This window comes from Schistocerca gregaria, chromosome 8, assembly GCF_023897955.1.
Source record: "Schistocerca gregaria isolate iqSchGreg1 chromosome 8, iqSchGreg1.2, whole genome shotgun sequence".
In the NCBI taxonomy this organism is placed as follows: Eukaryota; Metazoa; Arthropoda; class Insecta; order Orthoptera; family Acrididae; genus Schistocerca; species Schistocerca gregaria.
The window spans coordinates 111726453-111738670 of NC_064927.1; the positions used below are offsets into that span (position 1 = coordinate 111726453).

At 38.4% G+C, this 12218-nt stretch overlaps 1 protein-coding gene across 1 annotated transcript in view; it reads left to right on the top strand.

Annotated features, from left to right (window-relative positions):
- Nucleotides 1-12218, top strand: part of LOC126284015 (cell division control protein 45 homolog) — a 138117-nt gene that overhangs the window by 105906 nt on the left and 19993 nt on the right. Inside the window, exon 12 of the mRNA XM_049982560.1 lies at nucleotides 8633-8832. Coding sequence (XP_049838517.1) covers nucleotides 8633-8832 — 200 coding nt within the window. The remainder of the gene's footprint in view (nucleotides 1-8632; nucleotides 8833-12218) is intronic.

Sequence of the window (12218 nt, forward strand, 5' to 3'; positions counted from 1 at the left end):
CCTTGCTTTCAACTGTTCACAGTATCACCACAGCAAGGCTGTTTTAGTTGCTGTTACAAGATCAGATCAGTCAACTATCCAGGCTGTAGCTCTGGAACTACTGAAAAGGCTGCTTCCCTTGTTCAGTAACTGCATGATTGAATGTTGTTTAGCCTCTCAACAAATACCCCTTCATTGTGCTTTCACCTACGGTATGGCTGTCTGTATCGCTGAGGTACACAAGCCTCGCCACCAGTGGCAAGGTCCATGGTTCATGGTGGGAGCTGTTGTAAGTACCTGAACTTTACATATTTCTTCAAGGAGCCTTGTGGATTGGAAATGCCCATATCACTAGGTTTCTCATAAAACAGTTCACAAAACAGTGTACAAGAAAGAAAGAGAATATACAGCACTTTTGTGGCAGCTACTGTGCTACAGCTCTGAAATTGATACACAAACTACTCATCCATAGCCTTCAAATTTTTACTGGGTTTAGGAGCCAAGAGGGAAAGAAAAAGTGTGCAAATAGTTCACAAAATTAATCTAAAAGATTACACAATGAAGAGTGTGAGGTTCGTTCAGAAGTCCTATACCGTCAGCCAATGTTCTGAATCTCAAAACGATATTACAAGAAGTTACCATTGATGCCAGGAAGAGGAGATTCCTGTTAAAAAAGTGGATAGTGCAGTTCTGTTTAATGACTTTGATAACTTTTTTCTAGTTGTGTAGACATTTATCTCCTTTTTATCCATGTCAGACAGATCAATGAAACATACATCAGTACGATTAATCAATCAACCTGAAATGGTATTTCAATAGTATTTCAATTTATTTTGCACTTTTTCTTTGCTTATTGTATGTTATTCATATGAGAATGTGATAGGGATAATGTGTCAAAGGAAGAGACAGGAAATGGTGCTTGTGTGCACTAACATATGCATATTTGAACATTTTTTGAAGCCAGTTGCTAACAGCAGTAATGTACTTTTTTAAATACGTGTCACACTATTAATTGTCTTTTATTACTACCGATTTTAATATTAATTCCATCATCATTTGATATCGGCATTCAAAGAAACAAAGCAGGAAATACATAGAAATGCACAAATACTAATCAGTTGTATGTTGGTGATATACAAAGTAATACAAAAATATCAATTGCTAATCACCTATCATAGCATCTGTCAAAATGGAATCCATATATGAAGGGCGTTCAATAAGTAAGGCATCACATTATTTTTCTCAGCCGATTTCAGTTGAAAAAATGTGTAATTTGTTTTTGGACATCATGGAATATTCCTGCTTCACCCCCTATAGTTTCATGAAGTTATAATAGGTGGCAGTGCTACATGTAGCCTCTGTAATGAAGATGCATTCCATGAAAAGAGCTGTCATTTAATGTCTTTTGGTGGAAAATCAGTGTATTGCAGATAATCATAGGTGCTTGCAGAGGGTCTACGGAGACCTTGCAGTGAACAAAAGCACAGTGAGTTGTTGGGTGAGGCATCAGTCATCATCAAAACAAGGTTACGCAAATCTGTCTGACCTCCCATGTGCCAGCCGACTGCATGCAGCTGTAACTTCTGAAGTGTCTTCATTGCCACAAAAATGCAAACAATGTTCTCCTTCTCCTGGACAACGTAAGGTGCCATACAAGTATGTGCAACTGAGAGGAGCTCACAAAACTTTAGTATACTATTCTTCTGCATCCACCCAGCTTCTGACTCCCATCAGACTGGCGCAATAAAGGCTACACTCTGCACGAAATAGTACGTGGATGCTGGGGAGGTTATTGATGTAGCTGGACGTTGGGTATTATGTCGAGTAGTAGAGTGGTCCCACGTGAATGTACACACCCTCCCTGTGTGGTGGTGTAAGGTCGCAAAATTGTGCAGGATTATGTTGAAAAATAGGATTGTGTAGCCAAAGAGTGGGACATAATATGATGTATTAGAATCTTGAATAAAACCGGGTTACTTTCAGAAAAAAGTGTATTGGATTATTTGTTGTAAGCCCGTTGTCATACTTGTCTCATCTACATTGCAACACATATACATAAACCCACCTGGTATCTTAGCACAAGAGAGAGTGTGATCCAATATAAATCACAGTAATGACTGATTATCAGCTAAGTGTACACGTGTCAGAGAATATAAAACACAAGGTGTTTGTTACAGAAACAAACCACAACAGATACTCTTGCTACTTCATGTATTCAGTATTCAAAATTGTTACACATTTTGTATGTTCATTGGTGTTACACATAATTACAGAATAAAAGTTTACAATAGAATAACAAGTCAGTAGTAAAATTTAAAAAAATAGTAATAATTCAGAATCAATGTAAGAATAATATAGAAAAGAATATAGGTGTGGTTAATTTGTAAAAAAAAATTAATTACACAGAAGTACACGCTTTTCATGATATTCAGTGTCAATGGGACAAAACAAGGAATAACTGTACATTAAAAAACAAAGAATAAGTACAATATAGCATGGAATCATGGAACTCTCATACAGTGTGCATCACTGTACCACAATGTGTGTGAATGCTATGGGATAAAAAGTATCCAAACATCCCCAAAAGCATAAGTTTTTCATATTAGGTGCATTGTGCTGCCACCTGTTGCCAAGTACTTCCATATCAGCGACCTCCGTAGTCATTAGACATAGTGAGAGCGCAGAATGGGATGCTCTACGGAACTCACGGACTTCAAATGTGGTCAGGTGATGGGGTGTCACTTGTGTCATGCTTCTGTATGCGAGATTTCCATACTAAACATCTTTAGGTCCACTGTCTTTGATGTGATAGTGAAGTGGAAATGTGAAGGGACACATACAGCACAAAAGCGTCAGGCTGACCTCGTCTGTTAACTGACAGTAGAAGTGGGTCATAATGTATAATAGGCAGACATCTATCCAGACCATCACACTGGAATTCTAAACTGCATCAGGATCCACTGCAAGTACTATGACAGTTAGGTGGGAGGTGAGAAAACTTGGATTTCATGGACGAGCACAGCTGCCCATAAGCCACACATCTTGCCAGTAAATGCCAAATGACACCTCGCTTGGTGTAAGGAGCATAAATATTGGGCGATCGAACAGTCGAAAAACGTTGTGTGAATGACAAATCATGGTACCCAATGTGGCAGTCCAATGACAGGGTGTGCATATGGGGAATGCCCAGTGAACGCCATCTGCCAGCGTGTGCAGTTCCAACAGTAAAATTCAGAGGTGGTGATGTTATGGTGTGGTCGTGTTTTTCCTGGAGGGGGCTTGCATCCCTTGTTGTTTTGCGTGGCACTATCACAGTGCATGCGTACATTAATATTTTAAGCACCTTCTTCCTTTCCACTGTTGAAGAGCAGTTCAGGGTTGGTGATTGCATTTTTCAACATGATCAAGCACTTGTTCATAATGCACAGCCTGTGGCGGAGTAGTTACACGGCAATAACATCTCTGTAGTGGACTGACCACAGAGTCCTGACGTGAATCGTATAGAACACCTCTGGGATGTTTTGGAATGCCAACTGAAGAATGGACTGCCATTCCCCAAGAAACCTTCTAGCACCTGATTGAGTGTGTGCCTGTGAGAGTGGAAGCTGTCATCAAGGCTAAGGGTGGGTCAACACCATATTGAATTCCAGCATTACCAATGGAGGGTGCCACAAACTTGTAAGTCGTTTTCAGCCAGGTGTCCAGATACTTTCGATCACATAGTGTATATATAGTGGGACACACACACACACACACACACACACACACACACACACACACACACACACACACACACACACACACACACACACACCACACACCCCTCCCCCACTCCCACAAATGTCAGCGATATTTCTCGTTAAATGTGACTTGCTGTCCAGATCGCTTCCTCACGCCTTTCTTGAAACCCTGGAGCTTCTCCTTGGGATTGGTATGTTGTTCTAGCTGTGAGGTGGTAGGCCTGCTGATGTTTCCTGCATGGCCGCATGCGATGTTTGTCGAGGCTCCTATGTAGCTTGTCACGTGGAAGGATCTTTAGTTGCTGCCTGTCCCTTCTTCGTGTTTCTCGATGTCAGTTCTTTTTCTTTCGGTTGTGAATCTTGAAATGCTAATTTGATATGGTCAAGTACAACAGTGTTAGGTTGTCATGGATCTCGATTTAGAAATTGTCATCGCCTCGACTGATTACTGTACATGGAGCTTCATAGGGGGGTTGCAGTGGCCTGCCTACCACATCATTGTGCAATAGCACTTGTGAACAGATTGCTACATCTGCAAAGACAAATTTGCGGTGGCCTGTTTGTTCCCAGCATTGTACTGAATAAAACTGACATGTGGGGTCGCAACTTAAGGCCTGAAAGAGTTAAGCCTCAAATTGGCTTCCTTGATGTGTCATTACGCTCAATGATACACCAAAATGTGCAATCTGTCCATTGAAAAATGTTTTCGTTACAATGTCTTTAGTCATGTCTGCCATAGGTAATGCTTCTTGACATCTTGAGTATCTGTCAGCAATTGTAAGCCAGGAACTGCAGCCTTCAGACATTAATAGTGGGCCTACAAAATCCATGTGGACATTGTCAAATCACTCGTTAGACAGTATAAATGTACCTAGTGGTGCATTGACACACAGTGTGATTTTGTTCTTTACACAGGCCATGCATTGTTGGGTATATGATTAGCAGTCATTGTTCATGCTGGGCCAGATGAAAGATTGTTTAACCACTTTTGTTGTTCATCAGACTCTAGGATGTGCTAGATTGTGAAATGAAGCGATTGCCTGGGTTTGAAATTGCTGCAGAACAAATTGCCGAAGCTTTAGCTTGGTAACATCTTAGTATAACTCCATGTTAGTGCATGGTATTGTCACTTTTCGTAGTTGGAAATCTGATTGTTGCACAAGCCATGTATGCAGCTCCTCATCCATGCCATGGCATCAAATTCAATAGCTGCAGCTCAATTACATCCATTGCCTCAACATGTTAAGTTTGTCTTGTGTGTAGCTGATGTTGGTTGTAAATTGGCCATGTAGTCAATATGCCTCAGTTGTCTTGGCAATGTCTTTCTTGGCTTCACTTTGAAGGCATATGTTAATGGCTTATGGTCCATAAGGATACTGAAATGGTGGCCTTCCAAACAATGCTTGAATTTTTTTACTGCAGTGTAGGCTGTGTACAACTGACAATTATACATCGCCAACTTCTGCTGTGAGGGTAACAGCTTTTGACTAAAGAAAGAGAGTGGATTATCCTCTGCTGTAACACTGCTCCAGCTATGTTAGCAGAAGCATAGACTATTAATGCTATCAGTGTGTTTGCTTCAGGATGTGCTAGTAGAGCTGCATCTGCTAGTGTTGTTTTGATAGCACCGAAGACAGACTCTGCTCGTGTGTCCATCACAGTCTATTATTTGGCCAATGTGCTGCTGTGATCATACTGCCACTCAAAGGTACGCCAGAGTCCAAGGTTGAGTAGTAAAGTGACGTGTCCATATGCCATAATCTTTGTATCATTTGCAGCATACAGGCAACCATCGTCAAGGCTGGAACATGGTAACTTGATTGCAGAATACTCTGGTATTTCTGCTCTGGTGTCTATCAGGTACTGCACTTTTGAGTTGTGGTCCATAATAAACAAACATCATGTGTTGCCAGGTGGATATGGTTGTAGCTGCTACTGTATTGGCATCACGATTTGCTTTACACAGTGATGTACCCTTCCATGTATCCTCACCAAATTTTCTGTGGTACAAAATACGTTGCGTGCCACTGGTGAAAGAATTCAACTACTTGATCATGAACTTGTGCATTGCCTTTTCTGTGCTTTTTGTAGAACGTTCACTTGTACTGTAAGCTCAGCTAGTTGAGACTGTAGCGACAACAAAGTCTCTGAAGTTGAGTTATCTTGTGCATTAACCAAGTTATCTTGTACATTAACCATCATCACGATCACCTGTTTGTGCTATGCATTCAAATCTCCAGGACATATCGTTAAAATCTTCTGGTAGTTGGGATAGCCTTATATTGTGTAACACGTCGTCACTGACAGTATTACTTGCAAGAGTACGCAGTCGACAAAGCAGTTGTGATGGAGTTCTGTTACCTAATTTGGCTGTTTGTTGAAGCTTTTCCAGATACAGTGAAACCTTTGTTTTACATTTTTGTGCAGTCCAGATTTAAAAACCACAAAGTTGAGAAAAATGCAGAATTGAGGAAAACATTAAAACCCTTCAAAGTGTTACCTAAAACACATGTAATTGGCATATATGATTAAAAGTTGCAATCCTCTCCAATACTTTGAATAAATCTAAATGGAGAAAATTAAATGTACAATACAATGTTTATATGATAATTTGTGCTAGTGAATTACATCAGTTTTTAAAAAATCACAGATTTGTAACAACAAGTAGAAAATCATCACAAAATTGAAGAAGGTATCTGGGTACAAGGCAATCGAGCTATTTTCCGGCATGGTACGACCACAAATTATACATTCAAAACTCACATTTTTGACAGATCATCCTTTGTGCTCACCCAGAAAAAATCAAAAATTGATTAATGTGTTGAATATACAATAAACATCCCAAAAGCTAAGTGGTTAAGCCATAGGCATAAATGCGGACATCTTCTTAATGATTTACTTTGTCTCCATTGCTGTTATTGTTTGATGCATTTCTTATGAGCTGCACTTCATATGCTCACCAACATTTAAGTGTTATTTTAGGCTTGATGAGAGAAACAGAGATAAGAAAAAATGAGTTTGGTTTCTGAATTGATGTTACAGGATTATTAGAAGTCGGCTCAGTGAATTTCTGTATACTACGTAAAACATAAATTTGAAACAAAGCTCAGGTGCTACAGTTTTGCTTCATGACCTTTATCACTGCTACAAATCTTTACAATTTCCATTGTGTAGTGCAAAATGTGTACATGAAGTGAAGTGCATGTAATTGTTCAAACTGTATCGAGTCAGAATTGAACAAAAAAATCTTTAAAATGTGCTGTCGCAAAACCTTTGTTCTATTTCTGTGTGATACCTTGTCTAAGCATATCAGCTGCACGAAAAGTTTATTTTGAGCCCTTCACAAAATGCGTTCACCCCTACCAGCACTCCTGTCACTGAAGGGCCACTCACTCTTTCCACACATCCAGTAGGTGAGCTCATTTTACATGTGTAAATTTGGTGTGGTTGCTGGTCTAGCTATTGGGTGACTTAACAAGATGCCAGCCAATAAAAGCTCACTAGCCAGAAATGGGTGACATATCCTTGATTATGACAGAGCTTATTCTTTGAGTCTCAGTATTTGAATGTAAAAAGTTGACGATTGATATTGTTGCTGAATACAGTACATCAGAAATACATAAAAAAGATGAGACAGAGTTATAAGTGGCACAAGGAATGGTTGTCGCTGGTCCCCTTCATCACATATCGGCCTGGTCCAGAACATTTCGCTTTCACTGTCTTGTTTTTCCATTACCGCTGGAACCTCGCAATAGTTGTATCATAATTGCGCGGTGAAACTAAATATTGCAAGTTGTGTTGGTAACACTGAACATGGATTACGTCAGCATTTCCTCTCTCATATCTGTCCTCTGCAGAATGATCTAAAATATTCCCATAACTCTGCCACCATCCATGTTGTGAATAATCAGTCTGTTGTGCAACTTATAACTCGTTCAGTCACATCAAATGTCAATAGGAAGAAATGGGATGAAGTCAAGCAAGACGTCAAGTAAAAACTTAGAATCAAGGTAAACCCTACTAGGAAGAAATGTAAAATCAGCGGAATTTTTAACATTGATCTTATGGGTTTTCCACAGAGGATATGAATTGATGGTGTAGAATTTTGAAAAACATAAAATTGGAGACTGTGAAATCAAAGTTCCACTTTATTTAACTTCAGACTGTTGTGGTCACATAATCAATGCTTTCATGATAGCAGCATGCTGCTTGGTTCCCAGAGGCCTAGAGAGTTGGACTCCTGCAGTAAGATACTCTGTTATCGCAGCTAACGTTTAACTGTATTTCGTTTTGTATATGTGTGCTAAGATGAATTGGCACTCTAATTACATGAACCGGGAAGGGGTTATGCTGCTAGAATGGTGGTGATTTGACTGTAATCCTGCTGATAACTCCATTACTTGAGGCTGGCTTGGTAGGCATTGGCGAGGAATTCATCTTTGTGCTGAACAAAAAAATCAATGCAGCTTATGCATAAGTAACAGTCTTAGTTTTGATGTCGCATGGAATGTTGAAGCCGGTGCAGAAGGACTGTTATGCATGATCACATCATGAAAAGATTTATTTCCCCATGTAAAATAATTACACAGAAATATGAAATTTGCATCATGTTCTGTGTCAATGAGTCAAAACAGAGAGGAACTACATAATCAAAAACAAAGAACAAACCCAATGCAGCATGGAACTATAGACTTCTCGTACAGTCTACATCACTGTGCCGTGGAGTGCATATAGTGGGAGTCACTGCACGGGTACGCCTGTCAGTGCTGACATGGATTTTAAATTTTTGAAATGTATTTTTGCTGGTTTATTTATTTTCTGTGTCTTGTGTTTATTTGATTTGTCTTCAGTGTCAGTGTGTTTCAGTTAGTGTGTTATATGTTTTGCAAGTATTGTTTCATGTGTTACCACAGGGCTCTATAGATGTGAAGATGTTTTCTCGTCCTCACAGTCTTGCATTGCTAGCACAGTTTGCACTGCAGGCTTATGTAGCTGTTTCCCGCAACAAGAAAGCTCATGGCCTGCCCATGGTTGCCTCAGCCCCTCTTGATCCGTCAGAAGGGACATGTCTTGTTGTTGGTGTTCCTCCAGTTTCAGAGGATTCACCTAAGAAGTAAGTATGAAATTTAAATATTTCAGTTATGGATGTTTCCTGAATAAACTTGCGTGGAATGACAATGCACACAAAGTTTAAGCATTCACATCATTAAGAAATGTCCTAGTTCAGACTTGGCAGACTTGTTGAGAAAAGGACACTTTATTTACAGTACAAAAATTTCAGTGTTCCTCACATTTAGTCTGTAAGGATTACAGCTAGTGGAAACAAGTGATTCTCTCTCATATGTTCTAGTAAGTTTGAAATAAAAACTTTTAAAAGTAGTGTCTGATAACTGCTTTTGTATATTTATTGAATTAATCATGAAAATGTGACATGTTTCTTATGTGAGAATATTGTTTTTACTTTTGTTGAGCGAGCTTCTTGTTAGTGCTTAGTTTTGGCCTCCTGTGAACCACACTATTTCTGCTCTGTCTTTGCTTGAGCTTTAAAGCACATCCATTGGTGTATTATTATTATTATTATTATTATTATTATTATTATTATTATTATTTCACATAGAATGTACTTAATACATTATTAAACTTCATTCTCTATTACTTGTAGAGAATTGCACTTATGTATTCATCCAATTTTCTATAGTACATTATTATAAACAATTACGTTTTTTGTCTTTGTGCTTCCGATTTAAGCACTGAGCTGCATGTTCTTGAGCATTTATAGTGTGACTAGTAATAGATGTGTTTCCAGTTATCCAACCATATTAATGATTCCATTCATTTGCACAATATTAGATACATCAATTATTTGCCTCACATGTGGCTAAAATGTGATTAAGAAAAACATTGATGGCTGTTAATACATTTAGAATATCTTAAAGTTTGAAGAAAAAGAAAATTGCATCAATATAATAAACCACTTTTGCTGTACAGCTATTTGTTTGTATAATTATTGAATCACACTCATATTTGCACTGCAATTCAGGAGTTATTCAGTTTACAAAGGCTGATGAAATGAGACTTTATCTCTAGTATTTGTTTAATACTAGCCATTTATATATGTTAATATTTTGTGGTCTCCGAGACATTAGTTGAAGTGTACATTGTGGCACAGACAAATGTATCAGTGTCATAGAAAGCATTTTTATCATGGTTTGGATGTAACATTGAGATCGTGTTTGTGTATGAATCGACAGCCTTGATGTTTTTCATGAAAGAAAACAGTGTCATTTTTGGGCTGTAAATTTGCTTTTATTTGTTGTACTATTGGCCAATTTATACTAACTGCTGAATAGTGAAATGCTTAACTTGTATGACATTTTGAATCATTAAAACCTGATAAATGAAAAGTCACAAATTTGACATAAGGTACCCGCATGCAGTGATGCACCATGTTGCATGAAGTTGACGTGCAGATCAATTTGACAGTCCACATGCAGAGCCACACAGCTGTGTTATTGTGCTTTGTATCAAACAGGATAGAAAAGACAGTAAAATACCTGGCAGATCAACATGTAGTATAATTTGAGGGCTAAACTTGACATCTATTTGTTACAGAACTGTATTCTATCATATGTAAACTTCGAATAACACATTTGTTACATCAACGTACAGACTGAAGTTGTAATTAGCTGATTTGACTTATGTCAAAGATATAAACTAAAGTGTGTATTGACACTGAATGTCCATGCATGTAAGTAAAGCATCTGAATAAGGTATAGCCATAACATAATAACATAGGTATTGATCTGATCACTCATATATCTACTTTTAAGTCAGGAAGAGGAGGAACATAGGAGAATTAGTATTAGTAAACATCTCATACAGTGAAACACATAGCTTACCAGTGCTATCTATGTTTCAGCCATCTGCATAATATATGCTTGAAATTCTTTAAGCAGTTTCTGTTTTTTAAATCTGTTTGTTCATTAAGAACACATTCTGGCTTTTTATTATAAGCAGTATAACTTTTAATTTCTTTTAAAAATGTTCATTATCCTGCCTTTATTGAGCTTATGTAGACTATCCAGTGTATTGTTATTAGTAGCAGTACATTTGCTATTGTGTAAATGTTCACTTCTAAGAGAATTTCAAGCATATATTATGTTGATGACTGAAATTTAGATAACACTGGTGAGCTGTATAGTTCACTGTGATTGCTGTTTAATACTTACCTTCCTTTGTTATTCCTCTTGCTGACTTTAATTTATGAATGGGAATAACTGAATCAACATTTATGTTATTACCTTATGGCTCTATGTTGTTCACCACCGACAAAGATGTGCAGCTCCATACGACCTATCAGGATGATGCCCCTCCTTACCATGACGCATCACCACCAAACTGGTCACTTTCCGTGATGTTCCTGTGGTTGTATAGGCTACCAGGTTCTCTGCAGTGTAATGTGGAGTGAGAATCATTTTACAAACTGAAGCGGGTTTCATCTGTGAAGAGCTTATTCCTTCGTTCATCCATGATCCGATTTTGATATTGCCGACTCCTCAATACATGGGCCTGTCCCTGTGCTGGAGTGGTTGGGATGCATACAGAAGGATGTTTATAAAACAGCTCTGCTGTTCTGAGTCTCCGTTACACAGTTTGTCAGAAAAAGACCAACTGGTGAGGCAGCTGCAAGCTCTGCAGCCAATTGTTTTGCAGGTGTACTGCAATTTGATTTGGCCGTTATGCTGTGATTATTCATGTTGACTTTTTATTGGCCTATGAACAATATCTCCTGAGTCCCAAAACAGTGACACTTCGTAGTGCATCCAAGGGTACCGAGGTAGTGGTCTGTCTCTACCCTACTTCCTGGTGACAGAGTGTATTCTCCCCTGCTAAACAGGGTCCAAATACATTTTTTGTGGCATTACACTGTCAGATTCATCAACTCTGTTCACTGTAAACAGACAAACAAGACTGGGACATTAAGTTGTCTCATGCACTGTTAGTGTTAACTCTCTGCTATAAAAGTATTCATACCACAGAGTTCTTCCTCCCTACACTGAGTTAACAAATAGGTTTAGTAGGTAAGCATGTGCAGTATGTTGGGTGATTCCTCGCGTTTCCTCTTTTCATTTTCATGCTTTCACGATTATGCTTAACTTTTCGATACTAGTGTATTAACTTTGAGTATTTGTTTGACACAAGTGAAGACAGCTAATTATGACTTCAGTCTGTAAGTCAATATAATCAGTGTATTACTTGAAGTTCACACAGAACATCATGACGTTCTGTAGCAAATGGACATTGACTTCATCCTCAAGTTATGCTACATGTGGATCTTACATACACATATTTTACTTTCTGTTTCTGTCTTATTCACTATGTGGCTTCAAATGTGAGCTGACAAGATTTGCATGCTACTTCTCATGCAACATTGGTGCCTAATATTACTGCATATTTAAATAGTGGTTATCATGGTCTAGGTGTAGCTTGTTTGACTAG